Here is a 19,430-nt window from a genome sequence, read left to right as displayed (position 1 = left end):
GATTAGGCACGGTAGGGCATCAGACACGTCAGAGCTTCACTAGCGGTGTAAATACATTCCACATGGATTCATTGTATGTATAGTCACCTTTTAATGAATATCACACAAATCGTCATGGTGATAGGTACACACGGTTTGTCCAGCATGTCCTAGGTGTTTCTATATTTATATTTAAAAAATAATAATAAAAAAAAAAGGCCGGCCCCGGGGGATGGGGTCCTTGGGAGCCGATTAAGGTCTTGGGTGGGCCAAATTAATTTTTTTCAACTAAAAAAATGTGTGCAGGCCCTGGGGGATGGGGTCCCCAGGGCCAATAAATTAGAAAAAGAAGGGGGGCCAAACAGCCCTCCTTCTTAAAAAAATAAAATAAATAAAAGACCGGCATCGCGCCGGAGGCCACGCCTCTTCCTTGCAGCACTCTGCAAACATGCCCCCTGGCCAGTTGTAAGTTGGGGAATTAATTCCCCTTCAATACTGAGGGTCCCTGAGGGCCAACTAGCCCAACAGGTATCTCCAGTATGCGCCAGGGACCTGCGTTGCAGACTGGTGTTCTGAGGCCACGCCCCTTTTTACACCTCTATGCAACACAGCTCTGTGGCGCTTACTGGAGGTACCTAGTGGGCTGGTTTGACCCTAGGGACCCTTAGGATTCAAGGGGACTTAATCTCTCAACTTAGAACGGCCACAGGGCGCGTTTACACAGTGGTGAAGGCAGGGGACGGGGCCTGAGGTGACGTGTGCAAACACGCCCTGTTGCGCGTTTTAAGTTGGGGAAATAATTCCCTTTCAATCCAGAGGGCCAACTAGCCCACCAGGTGCTTCCAGTAAGCGCCACGGCTCTGCGTTGCAGAGAGGTGGTCTTTTTACACCTCTCTGCAACGCAGCTCTGTGGCGCTTACTGGAGGTACCTAGTGGGCTAGTTGGACCCTAGGGACCCAGAGGATTCAAATTAACTTAATCTCCCAACTAAAAATGGCCACAGGGCGTGTTTACACAGTGGTGAAGGGAGGGGACGGGGCCTGAGTTAACGTGTGCAAACAAACCCTGTGGTGCGTTTTAAGTTGGGGAAATAATTCCCCTTCAATCTTGAGGGACCCTGGGGGCCAACTAGCCCACCAGGTGCTTCCAGTAAGCGCCACGGCTCTGCGTTGCAGAGAGGTGGTCTTTTTACACCTCTCTGCAACGCAGCTCTGTGGCGCTTACTGGAGGTACCTAGTGGTCTAGTTGGACCCTAGGGACCCTCAGAATTCAAGGGGACTTAATCTCCCAACTTAAAACGGCCATAGGGCGTGTTTACACAGTGGGGAAGGGAGGGGACGGGGCCTGAGGTGACGTGTGTAAACACGCCCTGTGGCACGTTTTAAGATGTAGTTTTAATCCCCTGCCCTATTATATACTAGGGGCTTACAGAGGAGGTCATGCTAATCACAGGGGGACCCCAACGCATAGTGTTCCCTAGTGTATGTAGGTGTTTTCACTGTATTCTGCGTGTCTTTTAACATAGCACTGGCTCTAGGACTGGTTAGTCAGACTCAGTTACCACCAGTATCCGTCTGAAAAAGTTGAGGGTACAGGATGATTTTGCAACAAGGCTTCTTTCTGCTCTTCTGTTTGTTCTTTCTGCACGTTATCCTTCTTCCTGCACTTTTCTTCGTCTTTGAGGACTTCTGTTGCCTCTTTCTGTATTTCTTTTTTTTCTTTCTGTGCGTTTTTTCTTCTTTCTTCACATATCCTATCTCTGTAGGCATAGTTAGAAATTAGCATTTAAAAAACCTTTGAAATTCACTGAAAAAACCATAGGTTTCAGGCACGTTATAGTTAGGAATTAGCATTTAAAAAACCTTAGAAATTCACTGAAAATACCATAGGTTTCAGGGGCGTTATAGTTAGCTGGACTTTTCACTCATACAAAACCATTGAAATTCCCCCGTTATAGTTAGTTCAGCTAACTATAACTCGCGCGCCCGCAATGCACTGCTGATGACGTCACATATTACATCACTCATGACATGGTCAGTGACATCACTAATGACATCACTGATGACATCTCAAATGACATCACTGATGACATCATCCTTGTGATAGAGTGGCAGACCTCCTCTCCCCCTAATATAATCTTTGATACACACATTCAAAAATAGAAACTAAAATGTTCAAAACAATGGACATACCAATACCAGTTACAACAGCCTATTCAGTAATTCTAAGATCCACATACACATCCACTCATTCACCAACAGTCCTATACAGTCACTCATACATGTACTCACTCATCATATGTACTCATACACCTATACATCCTGTTACACAATGCCACTCATCCATAGAGTTACTCACACACATAGTCACTCATGCTAATAAAGAATCAAACATCCTTTTACTTGCATATACAGTTATACACACACCACCACACTTACTTCTACAGAAACTTACACATACTTAGTTTTTTAAACAATCACTTATAGAAACACATACTTATTCATACAGGAACTCTTTCAATCTCTCACTCTCACATATACTCACTTATATACACGAATAGTGACATATGTAGTTACTCATAAAGACACTATTGAGACAGTCATTCACTCACTAACACACCCATGCACATACTCATCCACCCATACAGTCCTGCACACATGCTGTCTTCAACACATACAAACAGTGAGTCACTCATTCATGCACCTATGCACTACGTAATACCCCCCACCGAACCATACAGAGACTCAGACACTCATACTGATACTCAAAAAACCAACTAATAACCTATATAGACACTCATGTAGCTACTCACCCACCCATGCAGCCACTCATACACAAAGTCAGAGACTGATACAGATATTTACATATTTAAACATTACTCACTAAGCCATGTATTCACTAAGATACACTTAGTCAGTTATACAATCAATTTTTCAAAAACAAATCATCCATTTAGACACTTATATACCCATTTATTCTTCCATCGACCTTGAGATATACATATATAAAACATATGTAATTTTCAGAAAAACACACATTTACTGGATGATGTCATCAGTGATGTCATCAGTGATGTCATTTGAGATGTCATCAGTGATGTCATCAGTGATGTCACTGACCATGTCATGAGTGATGTAATATGTGACGTCATCAGCAGTGCATTGTGGGCACTCTAGTTATAGTTAGCTGAACTAACTATAACGGGGGAATTTCAATGGTTTTGTATGAGTGAAAAGTCCAGCTAACTATAACGCCCCTGAAACCTATGGTTTTTTCAGTGAATATTTATATATATATATATATATATGTGTTTTTTTTATTGATTTATGAAGCTGGCATTAGCGGTAAACCTTTTTTCAAAACAGAAAAGCAAGATAAATTGAATGCCAAAATAAGGAAAATGTAAATATCACATGTTAAAGTTGTGGGATAAAATGACATAGGAAAATTGTTGACTGCAAAACATGTCTAAAAGTAGATCCATCTTAATTTAAGTCATCAAATGATCAAAGCTACTGCAAGATTATTGTACCTCTTTGCCTTGCTTTGTCCACAATAAGGCACTTTTGTTGACATTGAGTTCCTGCCCTCTGAGCTCCCTCTTGTCGAATGATCCCACCTTCACATAGAGGATTGTACCATCGGTCTCATGCTGCCAGTTGATGACGTCATAAGCTGCAGGAGGGCTGCCATATTTGTCAAAGAATATCTCTTCCCCCATCCTATTTTTAAAGCGTATTCCCTTCATGTAATGAAGGAGCTGGCAAAAACATTAAAATACAGAACCCATTAATTTGCATGGTACAAAACAGCAAAACCTCATGAGAAAAACTTGAATATCCTTAGAAAGAGACCTCTAGATGACCAATGCAATGTTTTAGAATACACATTTCATCCCAAGAGGACTTCTAGGGAGTAATTTTGTGTGTTCAGGCAATTTCTTCAGTTTTGGGATGATAAACACATTGGTTTCTCAACCTACGTACCTGGTATTACACAATAAGGGCTCATTCCTGGAATTGGCGATAGTTATCTGATTTTAACAAGTGCAATTATTATCACATCTCCCACAAATTCATTCAAAATGGTGGGGGTAGCATGGAGTATGTTTCTGAGTGGATTGGTGGTCTGAAACTGACATTCATGGATGCTATTTGACCAAAACCTTGAGGTAGCAAAAGTAATATCAGGCATACAGACTGTTTACCCTGGGGGTCAACCCCTTCTCAAGCAGCAACCACAATTCTTGTCAGGGTGAAGTCACGCGCAAACCCCAAGTTAACCAGTGCTAAATCCTCTGGTAGCTTCCACAGTCTGGTCAGGCTTAATTTAGAGCCAATGTGTAAAGCATTTATGCACCACTTCAAAACAGTAATAAAGTGATAACACAACACAAGACAAATCCCAATAGAGCAAAACTTAACAAATAATTTGACACACAAAGTCAATCAGTAGAACTGGAGTTATGAATTTTTAAAGATTTCAGTGAAAATAGCACCAAAAAGCCCAAAGTGCCACTCGCGGCTATATGGTCGTGCAAGACCTGCGGGAAGCTCATGCCGACTATATGGGAGCACGGGTTGGATATAGGGACCAGGTAAGTCCTACTCACAAAGTTACCTTCTCAGTCCAGTGTCAAAAGATCTGTTTAGGGTGGAAGGGGCCACAGGTAGATTGTCGTTGGTGTTCGTTGAAGCAGCGCGAACATGTCAGCCTGGAGTTACAGACTGTTGTTGCTGTAGCACGGAGATGGTGTTAGCATAGCAGATATTCAGGGCTCGAGCTGTGTGCGTTGGCAGTTAATGCAGTGGACGATGCTGTACCGCATTGGACGCTGGCATGGGCAGCAAGGTCTTTGTGCAAATGGGTCTGTTCCCATTCACAAAGTGTCTAAAAACTTCAGAGGAGCTCATCTGAGCCTGAAGGGCACCACTTGAGAGTCAGGACCTCACTCCAGCAGAGGCCATCAGGGCTCAGGCATGTCCAGCTTCAGGTCCAGGCAGCAGGTCAGCAGCAGCACAGTTGCAGGGAGCCTATGGAACATATTATGTCTCTGTACTTCAAAACAGTCGGCTGACCCTTAGAGTCACTTCAGCCTGGGATGAAGGGTACAGGTCTAATCTTCGTTCTCAGCAAGAGTGGAAGCAGGCAGCAGAGCTGCAGAGTAGCAGGGCAAAAGAGTGGCAGCACTTCTGGCAACAAAGCAGCACAGCAGTAATTCTTATGTAGTATCCACAGCTCCAGGAATGTTCTGAAGAGTTGGTGTCAGAGGTCCAACATTTATACCTGGTGCCTTCTTTGCAGTGAGAGAAACTTCTATAGAAGTGCTGAGGTATCCTCCTTCCCTTGGCCTGGCTCCAGCCCAACTACATGGGTATGCAGTCAATTGTGTGTAGGCAGGACACAGCCTATATATGTGTAAGTAGGAGTGTCCCCAGCTCCGCTCTCTTCTATTGATGGCTCATCAAAGCACACCTAAGCTCTCTATTGTGTGTGGCTGTCTAGGATGAATGCACAAAGTCCAACTGTCAGCAACACCTTGTTGTGTGACCCATTGGAAGGCAGAATGCACTAAGGGGCATGTGCATCAAGCTTTTTTCCGGTTGCAAACGGGCCGATTCGAAGAATTGACCCATTTGGGAATGGACAAAAAGGCCTATTCTGATGCACGTACCTTTTTCCATTTGCAATTTAGGTAATCACAATTTTTTGTGATTACCTAAATTGCAAATGCATTTAAGGAATCTCAATTTGCGGTTCCCTAATGCCGATGTATGTAGCCTTTCGTAAATGCGAACTGTGCATTTAGGAAATGCTAATTACCATCAACTTCAAGTTGATGGTAATTTGTGCATGCTTTGGAAAATGTGCACACTTACCTTTTTTGGGGGGTGCTTCAGGGGGGGCCTTAGGCCCCCGGACAGCCTTGGATTTACAATTTGGTAATCGCAATTTTCAAATGCATTACCCTTCATTCCTATGGGCCTAGGAATGAATGGAGTCACATTAGCTAATAGCGATTCGCAATTTCCAAATCGCTATTAGCCAATGTTAAGGAATCACACATTTTATTGCGATTCCTACATTCATAGGCATTTGCGATTACCAACTAGTGATTCCTTAATAATCGCTATTTGGTAATCACAAATTGTGACCTTGATGCTAAACGGCTAATACAGGAAAGAGGCAAATCTTTAATTTTGGCATTTTAAAAATTGTTATTTAAAATCCGACTTCACCATAAGAGAGGATTTTGTATTACAATTCCAAAGTCACCAAACATGAACTGGTGTAATAAGGTAACTCCAATGGTATCTTATGGGAGAGGCAGGTCTTGTAGTAGTGAAAAACAAATGTAGGAGTTTGTCACTATTAGGGCCCGTCAAACTTAAAAGTACGTCCTCATTTTAAAATACACAGCACCCTGCCCTCTAGACTGTCAAGGGCCTCCCCTAGGGGTGACTTATATGTGTTAGAAATGAAGGTTTGGGCCTGGCAAAAAGTTTGTTTTCCCAGCTTGGAATATGTTACCATGTTTTTAGGAGTGAGAACATGCACTTTAGCACAAGGCCATCAAAAACAAGATCTATAAAAATAGAAAGGGAAGGTAAAACTTTCGGGGGAAATCACCCTATGGCTGACAGGTATAACACCAATTAACTCTAATGGGACATACTACAAAGGGGGTTATTAGTCCCATTGTAAAATTGAGTACAGTGGAAATACAGCCACTCCTGGAGTTTTCACATGCGGAAAGCAGTGAAGTCGCTGGGTTACTTAATCAGGAGAAACATGTATGACAAGTTTAATTCCTGCATATTATTGCCCAAAAGCATGTAGACCTTGTTATTACCCTTTCCTTTGAATCACTGGTACCTCTAGCTCAGTCATTTCAGAGGCTAGGTAACCTGTGATTTGTATGTGGCCACCTCTAATGCGTTTGCTTTCTCTTACCCTTGCTGCTTTCACAACCCCCGAGATAACGGGTTGCAAGGATATAATTAGTGCAACCAAAAGGAAAACCAGTTGTAGCAGCTGCTGCCCCTGGCTAATCCCTATTGATCACCTAGTTGATATTTTCCAGAGTTGCTAAAAGGTGGCCTGGGACTCTTCTATAAATTGAAAGTGACTTCTGCTGTTACAACACTTAAAATAAAATATTTTCATGATTTGGATTTTTGTTGAATCACATCCTAACTGCAATTTACTGGATTTTTTCAAAGTTATCTCATTAGCTTTTTGGAGATTAATTTTACTTGTAGAGTATTCGGGTAGTCTGCTTTGCTATCATATCAACAAATTGGGCCCTCATTATAAAGCAGCCTTTTTTTAATATTCGGATTCTTTGGATTAATGTTAATAGATTTTTGCTGGATCAACTCATAATAATATTCTCAGGATTAAGGTTTACGAAGGGGCAATGTGAGCAGCTTGAATTTAAAACCTTGCTGTCATGATCAGCACACTGCTGCTTTTCCATTGCTTGTGTATTGGATCCAACCAGTAATAGCCTTCTGTTAGCATCACTGGGAGGCTGGTACTTTGACTGCATTGATTAATTACCACTACATATAGTTTCAGTTTTCCAATCTCACTTTAAAAGTTAAAGGAGGAAATAAGGAGTAGCTAATTATAATTTCTCTTTTAAATACATATTTATGATGCACGCATAGTTTCATGAATACATTTAAATCATCAGGATGCATTTTATCTCACATTACATTATACTTTAGCAAACACCCTTGAATAGCATAAATGCTTACACTAATGATGCATATCAACATTTCTGTTGTGTGTGGACTTATCATACAGACTGACTTATGTGTGCAGTTCCTCAGCAGTAGAGAACATCATGAACATTGATGGCCAAAAGTCAAGATCTTTGGAAGCAATGTGCATGCAGCTACCTCTTTTGGATCCAAGTTGCTTCTAAAGCTTGGCCAGAGATGATGGATTCCTTTGATTTGAGACTAACCCAGGCAGCACCAACCTTCAATTGAACTAAAATATATCCACATGACCCTGTCTGGGTTAACACGGCCTAATGGTGGCTTTGTCGAGTAACCTAATCTGACAATACTGCAGTATTTTTTGGTTCTAAAAGAATTAGCACCAATTTTTATAAAATGCCACTGGAACCAGTATAGACACTTTTCTGGGTTTCATATGTCTCAATGTAACTTTTTCCTAAACAGAGACTCTTATATATCAAACATGGAGCGAATATGACCTACATTGCTGCTGATGCTATCTCCTAAATGCATCCATAATCTTTCTCACTCAATGTAGGATGATTAACTGAACAAGGTTTGCTTCCAAATTGTTCTTCTGCTTGTTTGTTTGCCAGAATAACATATAAAGAAATTTCATCTAACAAAAAATGTGTGCCCTAAATATTGTTTATAAAAATATTTCCAATATGGTATAGGCTTTCAATTATTAACTCAAAAGGTGCAATCTAAAATTAACTCATTTGTAGACAATATTTAGAACATAATGTTTATCTCAGGTGATATTCTAGTACCACACCATTCTGGTGCTCCCATAACATAATTTGTGAATAAATCTCAGACACAGACATTGTCTCCACCTCTGCTAGGAGCAGGTAGAGGTTCTCATATTTAGCTAAGCCAGTTCCTTGTAAGAGCATGCAAAGTACCATACCTGCCATGGCTTAAAATCAAAAACCTCTCCACATGTTTTAAGGGCAAATGGCCCATGGCCTGGCACACAAGAAAGCATGCTGTTCAGAGCATATGCCAAGGCATAAACGGCGTTGTAAATGATAGAGAAAACTCTTGCATCAGGCTCGTTTTCATGTTTTGCTTTGAATTTTTCAAGTTTCTCTTGACCTGTGCAAATGGCGGTGTCACTTATATATTGTATACTTTTCAGGGTCACATTGGACTCAGGGCTCGGCCAGTGACATCCCATTGCCTGTTCCCAGAATGTTTTAACAAATGTGTCCTTTGGGTTACTAGAAGGATGCACTTTTAGAAGGAAATGTTGGAATCCTGGGATTGCATCCGCGTGGACAGTCAAACCAATTGTTTCACTCATTATGTTGCCAAATACACTACTTGGAAAACTGGAGGAAGTTGACCACCCTTCACTAGCAACCCATACTTTGCCTGTAACATTTTGCTGGGAAAGTGCTCGCATTATTGGAAGCAAATAGCGACTGGAACAAAATGCAATTATAACATTGGCTGAAGAGTTTGCAATTGTCTCCACAATGATATTGGTTTTAATGTTTGAAGGTTCAATAGGTATTGATTCATGAAAGGCGAAGCAAACTCCATATTTCAGTAGCTGCTCTTTGAGGGTCTGAGACCCTATTCTTCCATAGTCATCGTCATTTGAAACTATGCCCACCCAAGTCCAACCAAAGTGCACCACAAGCTGTGCCAATCCCTGGGCCTGGCTGTCATCACTTGGGATTGTCCGGAAGAAGGAAGGGAACTCATCTTTGTTGTTGAGCAAAGGGCTGGTTGAGAAATAGCTAACCTAAAATGAGAAATGAAACCAGTTTTATTTAATTGTATGTAGTTCATGAATTTCCTTTATGCACAGCACTGATCAAAATTACAAACATATGGTTAAATGAAATAAGATTAGATAAAATAAATGCAGCACAATAGTTTTATTCCATTCAAGTAGCGTTAGCATGAATTCCTAGGTAGTTTAAAAGTCAGTAGTGTTACTGTGTGACTGAGGCAGCCAGTGTATTCCATGTTGTAGGCATAAGTAGTGAAAATAATATGCACCTTTTCACTGTACAAGGATGTGTAGGAGAACATGAGAACTTGGAATAATACAACAGGGGAATTGATAAAGGAAAAAGGAAGGGAATTTAAGAAAAAAAGAAAAAAGATTTTAAGACAATATTCTGAAAGTGAAATTGAGACAGAGACAAGGGCATGAGGCTGGTAAGACAAAATAAGTAAATTCACTCAATAGGGAAACATTGGAAGTGATCGTTCCTGATGGGCATTGTTTAATGAATTTGAAATTTACTTATATGAAACAATTATTTCTGTGATAGCACTTGCTTCATTTATGTGCAATGCAGACTTATATAAGAAAAATGAATTGTCTGCCTGGTACCTACACATCAGTTCCTACATATTGATTTACCTTGCATCTGGAAACACAACTTGTTAGTCCTGTCATACTTAGGGTGGTCTTTCCCCAATCCTTTTGCCTGCTTTTCTCCTCTTTTTGCTGTATCTTTTTGTTGGCCTTAGGACTGGTGGGAGATCCTTCTCCCTCGGGCTCCTGCTTTTTGAAATGGACTTCCATTACAGCTCTGCATGATCACTGACCACAAGCAGTTCCATAGGGAATTAAAAACATGGCTATTTTTATCGCTTCTGACTGCCCTTTCCTTACACTAGCGCTATGAGACTCTTGGGAGATATGTGAGCTCAATAAATCTCTTTGACTTGACTTGACTTGAGCACTTTGCCATTGCTGACCAGTGCTACAGTGCATGTACTTCTCCCCTAAATATGAGAACATTGGTGTATACACAATTGATATATTTAGTTTACTTGTAAGTCCCTTGTACAATGGTATACCATATATCTATGGCCTCCAACCTAAAGGCTATTAGTGGGCCTAATGCACTGATTGTGCCACCCACACACAAAGCCTCTCGAGCCTTGTATGAGTTTACCGCCACTTGGACTAGGCATTTAAAACTAATTGCCAAGCCTTAAACTCCCCTTTTATTAAACATACGTCACCCCTAAGGTAGGCCCTAAGTAGGCCATAGGGCAGGGTGCTGTGTAAGTAAAAGGTAGGAAATGTACAGTTGTGTGTCGCATGTCCTGATATTGACAAAATCCCATATTCATTTTTCACTACTGTGAGGCCTACTCACAGGTTAGCATTGGAAATTCCTTAAAACACTTTTAAGTTTTAATTCCTGATTAGAAAGGAGTAGCTGTATCATGTTTTATATCTTTGGAATGGTAATGATACATCCTGTTTACTGGTGAAGTTATAATAATAATGATAATAATAAACTTTATTGCTTGGTTAAAAAAAAAAAAACCTTTGCAATCCACTACATTATGAGATGACATATGTCCAAGTAGATAAGCAGCACATTTTGTGTAAAAGAAAGATTTGATCGAATACGTTAAAAAGTTACGATATTACCATAAGACTGTACAGGTTCTAAAAGTGGCATTCAGTTCAATCAGTAAAGTGCATTGAGTAACATAAAAAAGTACAGCCTATCAGGTTTGGAGTCCATTCTCCATTCAATATTAGTAAAACAAATACAAATTTCTATAAAATTGATTTTGAAAAGTCTTGGTATGGGCTGATTTCGGGTTCCTTTAACCTCACCACTCAGGGGCAGCATCCCAACTAGGTCTCTGATCAAGATTACAATTTTTTTGTCCCTTTCGTTATTCTTTTGCCGGCCTGATCCATGAACCTTACTAAGGCATAATTTAGCTCAGGATTGTGTGAGTTGAAACTTGCTAAAACTGCGGCTCTGCAGGATCTAATTTCCATTTTGTTCCAAATTTTCCTAAGGAGGGACCTTCTTTCCTGCATCAGACTTGTACATAGACAGAGAATATGGATTATGCCTTCCCTGTGTCTTCCACAAAGGTGGCATTGTTGCTGAGATTGGTCTCTTTTCCACTTCGGCAGGTGACAAAGCAGGTTGGACCTCCCAGTCTTAAATTTAAAAAAACAGAGTTTAGTATGTGCAGCGAATGGTAAAGTTAGGTACCCCTGGGGAGACAGATTGGAGTATGTGTTGAGAGTTAGCCAACCGTGTGACCTTTTTGCGAGGCATGATTTGTCCTCTACTACAGAGAGTTTTTTCATCCTTATTTTTGCTAGTCTTTTAAATTCGCCTTGGCTAGTTTGCAAATCCCATGCTTCTTTTAAGTTCAAAGTTGCCAGGCCTTTGTCCCAGTATGCGTGCCCCGAATGCCATTGGTTTGTAGATATATTAGACCAAAGATATTGTGCCAGGCCTCCGACTTTTGAAGCCTGGCACCATATCTTTGGTCTAATATATCTACATACTGGTGAAGTTGGATTTAACATGACTATTTTAGAAATGCCACGGGTAGAAAGTGACAGTGGTCCAATCAGAAAGATCCACTACGTGGATAAGGTTTTAATGAATAAACTTATCCTAACTATTTCTCAATAGCCCCATCCCATATAATTCAAGGATGCCGGTAGGTACTCTTTCTAACAGTAGGGAAGGCTTTGCTTATATTATTGTCAAATTATAACATCACACACAAAGCAGACACATTTATATGTATAAATGTTTCTGTATTTTGAGTAGCACCAAATATAGGTACATTATATACATATATGGTTGCTCCAACGAGATACGTGAAGGGGTGCTCAGGAAAGAAGTGCTCATGTGTGAAGTTGTAGGAGAGAGAAGGTAGATCTATTACATAGATTATCATATTTACACAATAGCCTGTTTGTATATACTTATAATTCAACATAAGTATGGTCACAACTAGATAGAAGTAATTGTATTGTTCATAATTGCACCTATGTGGAACCGATTGACAATCCAGGCTGTGGGAAATGTCTACATTTTGACCCAGAAATAAGTGAAGGAACGGAGGCCAATCAAACCCTCAAAAGTAGGCCTTCATCAGAACCTGATAACCATTTTCGAATTTAGAGCAACCTGAAAACCCATCCAATGTGAAGACTGCAGAATTTATTATGCAGTTTACTGGGACCGCCTGACTCCTATATGGTAGTGGAATTAATCCTTAAGGCAAATTGATGCTGTCAGCCTTGAAATGAGAATAACATGCGTAACCCTGGAGCAAGAGTCAGTTGATGTCTTTGCTCAAGCCAAAGTGGTAGAATTGAATACTTTTAAAGTAAAAAGGGTGACCTCCTATTTATTTGTAGCTCTCCTTCTGTAGTAAAGTATGAAAACAGACTGCTATAGTCACAACTTTTAGAAAGTGGGCATGTCTCTGCTCTAACTGCTTTGTGTGCCTGCAGCATGTCTCCAATACACGTCTAAGGTGGGTGACAGCTACACTTTGTGCATTCCCTCTACACAGTCACAAATACAGGAACTGTAGTTATGACAGAGAACTCATCTGCATTCTAGTAGCTCTTTCTAGGCAGGAAGAGAGGGTTAGCTAACACACCTAAATAGGCAGTGTCCTGTATTGCACACAATGGGCTGATTACCCACTACTGATGTAGTCTGGAGCCAGGGCTGGGAGAAAAGAGCCTGTTTGCATTTCAAAGACACTTTTTTGAAGTGCCCCTCTCACTTCATCTGCACAAATAGGTATAAGTACTGGGTCTCTGACACTACCAGAACAGTGCACTACTGGACCTGTGAAGAACTCTGTCAGGGAGAAGGACTGGTTTGTTGCTACAAGGACTTTCCCTCTGTGGGACTGTTGCTCTGGAAGAATTGATTTTCTGCTCCTCTGACATCCTGCCTGTTGCCAGGTGCTTGCTACCCTCTGCTCTGCTAAGGAAAACGACCGGGGTCAACTCACTTGAACCCAGAGTGACTCCAAGGGCTTGCTGGCTTGGCCCCTGTTCTGAAGTCACAGAGCCATAAAAGACTTACTACAACCCTGCAACAGCACCTGTGCTGAACCCACGCATTGACGACCTTGCACCGATTGGAACGGACGCATTTCCCTTCATCACCAATAGTGGCTGCCCGATGACATAGCCTCGACGAACGGCTCAGCTCAACACTGATGGACTGCACACCTTGATGACAATGCATCGCCTTCATCGCCAAGGGTTAATTGACGAAGTCTTGCTGACTGCGCAGATCAGAACCAACATATGGCCTCCATCCACGGGATGGACAATAATGTCGAGACTCCTCTTATTGTACGTTTTCAACAGGACCTGCATGAGTCCTGTAGCCGGACTGCCCTCCATTGTGGTTGGCCTGAACTTTGGATTTACCTCGGTCTAGCACAACCAGATGTCTCTTGTTGGAGCTTTATGACTCTAAGCACTACAATTTGATTTATTCTGTAAAAATGCATATCTCCGTTTCTACAGATTGGTGTAGAAGAAGTGTGAAGAAGCATGCTGTAGCATGAAGATTCTGTTGGGCGTCTCGGATTGTCATTGCTGGAACTTTGCGTTGGCGGTCACTGCGAGTGGTAATGCGATAGCACGAAGAGGTGGTTGCCAAAAGTTTGCATTTGTGGTGGCATTGGCAGCGAGGTCATTGTACGAACTGGCTCATTCGCATTTGTGTAGAGCTCAAAAACTTCTGGGTAGCTCAACTGAGACCACACCAAAGGTCCAGGACCAAAAGAGCACCAGTTGGAAGTCAGTACTTCACTCCAGCTGGGTCCAGGTGCAGGTTCAAGGTGGTGGAAGCCTGTTATGTCCCTGTGTCTCTAAACAGGAGGCCAGAACACTAGACCTTAGAGTCACTCTTGTAGTCCTGGGTTCAGATGCAGAAGCAGGTCTCAATCAGAAGGGCTAGCATCTGAGGGGTCAAGGCAGGCTCCAGGCAGCAAATAACTTCCAGGTGCAGCAAAACAGTCTTGTGGAGTACATAGCAGGCCACAGCAGCAGACTGTCCTCTGAGAGTCCTTCCACAGCTCCAGAAAGTGAACTGAAGAGTGGGTCTGAGGGCCTTAGTTTGTAGAGGTTTCTCTTTGAAGAGCTTAGAATTTCCTGACTCCCCTGCCCTGGCTCCAAGCTGGCTGCAAAGACCATTTGGAGGTGAAAAACCCTTTGTGTGAAGGCAGTACACAGCCTATTCAGTTGCAAGTAGGGCTGTGCCCAGTTCCGCCCGCTTCCAGCCAGCAGATAGCTTATTCAGGCACACGTATCACAGAATATAACTACCAGTTACACCAAGTCATGTGATACATATGAGGCTGCAGGCACCAAAAGGCTAAGGGGTGGAAAAATGCCAACTTTCTAAACAACTGTAATTTAAAATCTGTTTTTACCATTAAGGATGATTTATTCTTACAATTTCATAGATATCAAACATGAAATGCTTATCTGTCCCCATTCAAAAGTTAGCACTTATTAAATACAATTAGGCAATCCAATGTTATCCTATGGGCCAGGCAGTGCTCACAATAGTAAACAAGCATGATGACAGTCTCGGGAAAACATGGCGGTGGCTAGTTAGGCTGCTGCGGCGCTCCGAGGCAAGCTCCCGTCGGAGCTAACCCTACTTCGTTATGCGCTAAAGACAACGATAGAAATTTGGTGTTCGGAGCTGCGGGGGTCTGCATTGGAGGTCGTTGGGGGCTACAATGCTTCAACCAAGTTAAACGCATTTTCAGCTCGATTATTGTTTTTCTAAGTAACGGCGGCTGTCCCTTTAACTAACGGCGAGGATGCATTACCGAGTTTCTCCGTCGGACGCCCCACGTTATTTTGCCTGCCTGCATTCTGCTTACAGCTTTCGCCCGTATGAGTCCTCGCGTGATGGTGGTTGCCGAGTTTTTTCTCCCTCCACTGCCTCTGTGCTGAGTGTCATTTCTTCGACAGAGGCAATAGTGCTTCAGGGTTCTTCGAAGAAGGCACTGCCCCAGGAGATATTATCTGGCCAAAGTGTTTGTTTTTCACCACAAGAGCCCCTGGGGAAGCCGAGGCTACGTCTTTGGTCAGCCGCGCTGGAGCTAAGGCTGGGGAGAAAGTTGCGGAGCCTGGTGCAGTTACCTCATGGTCCTGCCTATGTGGCGAACTCCAGAGTGGTAGCTACTAAAGCCTCTTCAGGCGGGTTGCAGAAATCTGTGCTGTCGTTGTCGCCTCCTCGGGGAGAAGCCACTCCATCACTTAGATCTTATTTTAAAGCGGTTCCCCAGATTCTCAACCTTGTGAAAGATCACAATATGGCAGGGGTCTTGATTGTCCCAGACACCCTCCCCTCTCCATCTGATAATGAGTCATCATTACCCCTCCGCACATCGGGGGTAGGGACGAAGTTACAGTAGAGGGGTCGGGTATACTACCACCGTTTACCCCACATGTGAAAGATTTAGAAGAAGCCGGAGCAGGTCAAGAGGTGGTGTTGGGGATCCAGTCATCAGGTGGTTTGTCTATCATCGAACAGTGTCCTCCTCTGAGTCCCCCACTAAACTTGACAATGTCGGTAAGATTAACTTCTGACGTACAGGTGGCGGCAACATCGGTGATGGAGGGGGCAGTTGGTGGAGAGTGTGCGGATGAAGAGAACATTAAGGCTCTGTATCAGAATGCTTCTGCTGATGCTATTACTGCCAACTTTGAGGCCGAGTCTCCTATTTCTGCCGCCTCCTTGATGGGGATGTTCTCTGCGCTTACAATGGAGATCAGGAAGGGGTTTTCTGATTCCTCTGCTAACCAGTTAGAGATAAGAAAATATTGTGAAGCTCTGAACAATAAGATCGAGGGGTTGACCGCCAGAACAGGAGCTTTGGAAGAGACGTCAGTAGCACTCTCTACTAACTTGGAGCAAGTTAAGGATGATATAAAAAAGCTTACTAGAGAGGAGCAAAGTCTAAACGAGAGATTGGAGTTGTTAGAAAATAATGCCAGGCGGGGGAATATACGGATTCTCAACATTACGGAAGGAACTGAGGGATCAGATATAAAACATTTCATTTCTGTTCTGTTAAAGGAGTCCCTGGGCTTAGAGCACTCAGTTGAGGAGTTAGCCATGGACATACAGCGAGTTCACAGAGATCCCTTTCGGCGGAACCCCCAGAGATCGAATCCGCATAAAATTCTGGTCAACTTTCACACGTATATGTTGAAGAAGCAGATTCTAAATCTGGCATTAAAACAAAAATCTCTCGTAGGGAGTGGGTTTACCTTCCTAGTCAGGTCTGACCTCTCCAGAATTACATTGGAGAAACAATGGGAGTTTGGGAGGTGACTGGATGCCTTTAGGAAAGTAGGAGCAACAGCTCAGCTCATGTTTCCGTCAGCCATCAAAGTTATGCATAATAATCGGATGTATAACATTAGGTCAGTACAGGCTGCCGATGAGCTTTTGATGATGTTAGGCAAGGAGCACAAATAGTTTATGTATACTCTGAGATACCCTAGGTTATTCTCTCTTGATAAGCCTTACAGATAGCGTTCACCTTTAATGTATAGGTGTAGGCTCCTCACCTTATGCCACCTTCTCTTATACATACCGATTAAATATTCTCGGTGTAGTTAATCGGTCAAAGCAATTTTGGTTACTTTCTTTCCTACTGCTTGTTGAGTGGGGGTTTCACCTTATCGTGTGTATTTTTTCATTTTTTTATTTTTCATCATTGGATGGGAGGGGTTTTTTCCTGACGGGAGCTTGTCAAAGGGGTGCTATCTACCGGATCATTTTCCAGTTAGATAACACAAGGGTTTTCCAAGGGGCGGGCAGCGGGTTTGAGGGGTTGCACGGGGGTTGGAGGGGGGTTGGGGGGTTGTATAAATATAAAATGGTCCTCATTGTTCGAAGCAGCACTATTAAAGATGGAAGTTGGCAGATATTGACCCAAGAATCAATGCAACAAATGGTAATCTTGGCTTTTTTTACTTTTTTTCTTTTAAAGTATGGGTAGTATAAAATATATCTCCTGGAGTGTTAATGGCCTCCGCACCAGGCCAAGAGCTAACAGGATCATGCAGTATTTGCGGGACTTGGATGCGCAGGTCTTGGTGCTCCAGGAGACACACCTAACTCACACTGAAATGCTTACCCTTATTAAGAAAAATAGCTGGATAGATTTCGCAGTTTCAACTACCCAAACAACGAACACAAGAGGGGTCTCAGTTGTATTTAAAAAAGGAGCTAAAGCGAGGCTGATATCACAGGCGGTTGACCCAGGTGGCAGATGGGCCATAGTGTCAGTTGTTATGTCCGGTGAACAAACTACAATTTTAGGATATTATGATCCAAACCAGGACGACCCCTCCATTCTGGAGTCTATATTTTCACATTTGCTTACCTTCTCTGAACCCATTATCCTGGCAGGCGATTTAATATCGTACTGGATCCCTTGTTGGACAAATCACCCAATAATCGATCCTCCGTTTTTTCTAAGACTAGGGCCCTGCTCCAAAGTGCTATGAAGCAATATGGGTATGTTGATATCTGGAGAGTGAGGTCGGGGCAACAACAAGGGGTCTCTTTCCGGAACTATAAATATCACCACCAGTCCAGAATAGATTTCATCCTAATAAGTCTGAGGCTGGTTGATTCCGTAAAGAGCATTAGTTACCTCCCATCACATTTGTCGGACCATGCAGCTGTAGTAATGGAACTTGCTAGCTCGACTAAAAAGAGTTTCATCACATGGTCCTTCGACCGGTCTCTTCTCTCATCATTAGAGGATATCACTTTTCTTAAATCAGAAACCCATAATTTCTTTAATTCCAACAGTGGCTCAGCTACGACTAGAATAATCTGGGATTCGTTTAAAGCTTTCTTGAGAGGGGTTATCATGGGGAAAGTCTCATACCGTAGGAAGATCCATAGAGAGGAGGTCACTTCCATTGAAGATCAGATATTTCAAATACAACAAGATATAGACTCCAACTGTATGGCTTCCGGATTAGATCTGCCCACTCTCCATAATCAATTAGTGACTTTGAAGGGTAGCTTGAGTTCGATATTAAATCTTCGACTTCAACAAAGATGGGAAGCCAGTAAGTTGGCCCATTTTGAATACAATGAGGGTGCCGGGAAATTACTGGCCTGGAAAACCAAAACTGATCAGGTGCTGAATAACATTGCCGCAATAATGGTAGATAACAACACCTTCTCTTCAGATGAGGACATCAGGGGTGCCTTCAGAGATTACTTTCAGGTGATCTATAAGGAGGATAAGCAGATCTCGACAGACTCTGTTGAGGGCTGGTTAAGGAACATCAACCTTCCTTCGCTATCTGCCGAGCAATCTCAATTTTTAGATAACGCTTTCACTGAGGATGAGGTAAGATCTGCCATTAAAAGAAGTAAGAAGGGGAAGGCGGCTGGACCTGATGGTCTGCCGGCAGAAATTTATAGAGCCCTTGAAATAGAATTAGTTCCATTTCTCACTGTTCTTTTCAATAAAATCTTACTGGAAGGTCAGCTCCCGCCAGACTCCTGGGATAATGCCTCAATCACCCTTATTTTGAAGCCAGGGAAACTAAAGACGGCTTGTGGCTCTTATAGGCCAATTTCAATCCTGAATGTGGATTATAAAATCTTTACCACAATCTTGGCATCAAGATTGGCTGTGATTGCACCTTTGGTCCTCCATCCTGACCAAAAGGGCTTCGTTAAGGGGCGACAATTATTTGAGCTAACCTATGATCTAATAGGTGCCATAGACATAGCATCGGCTCGGACCCTCCCTCTGGCCGCCCTCACGTTAGATGCGACCAAGGCTTTCGACAGAGTCAACTGGGTATACCTGTCGGGGGCTTTGGCTAAGTTTGGCGTGTGGGCTGGGTTACGTAGG

General features: G+C 42.5%; 1 protein-coding gene across 1 annotated transcript in view; it reads right to left on the bottom strand.

Annotated features, from left to right (window-relative positions):
* LOC146782673 (extracellular calcium-sensing receptor-like) overlaps nucleotides 1-19,430 on the bottom strand; it is a 141,708-nt gene that overhangs the window by 46,250 nt on the left and 76,028 nt on the right. Inside the window, exons 3-4 of the mRNA XM_085637173.1 lie at nucleotides 8,644-9,486; nucleotides 3,512-3,739 (exon numbers count right to left, since the gene is read on the bottom strand). Of these exons, the coding sequence (XP_085493299.1) occupies nucleotides 3,512-3,739; nucleotides 8,644-9,486 (1,071 nt within the window). The remainder of the gene's footprint in view (nucleotides 1-3,511; nucleotides 3,740-8,643; nucleotides 9,487-19,430) is intronic.

This window comes from Triturus cristatus, chromosome 12 (genome assembly GCF_964204655.1).
Source record: "Triturus cristatus chromosome 12, aTriCri1.1, whole genome shotgun sequence".
Taxonomy (NCBI): Eukaryota; Metazoa; Chordata; class Amphibia; order Caudata; family Salamandridae; genus Triturus; species Triturus cristatus.
Note: the sequence above shows the minus strand (reverse complement) of the source record. Positions and strands in the feature narration are given on the sequence as shown.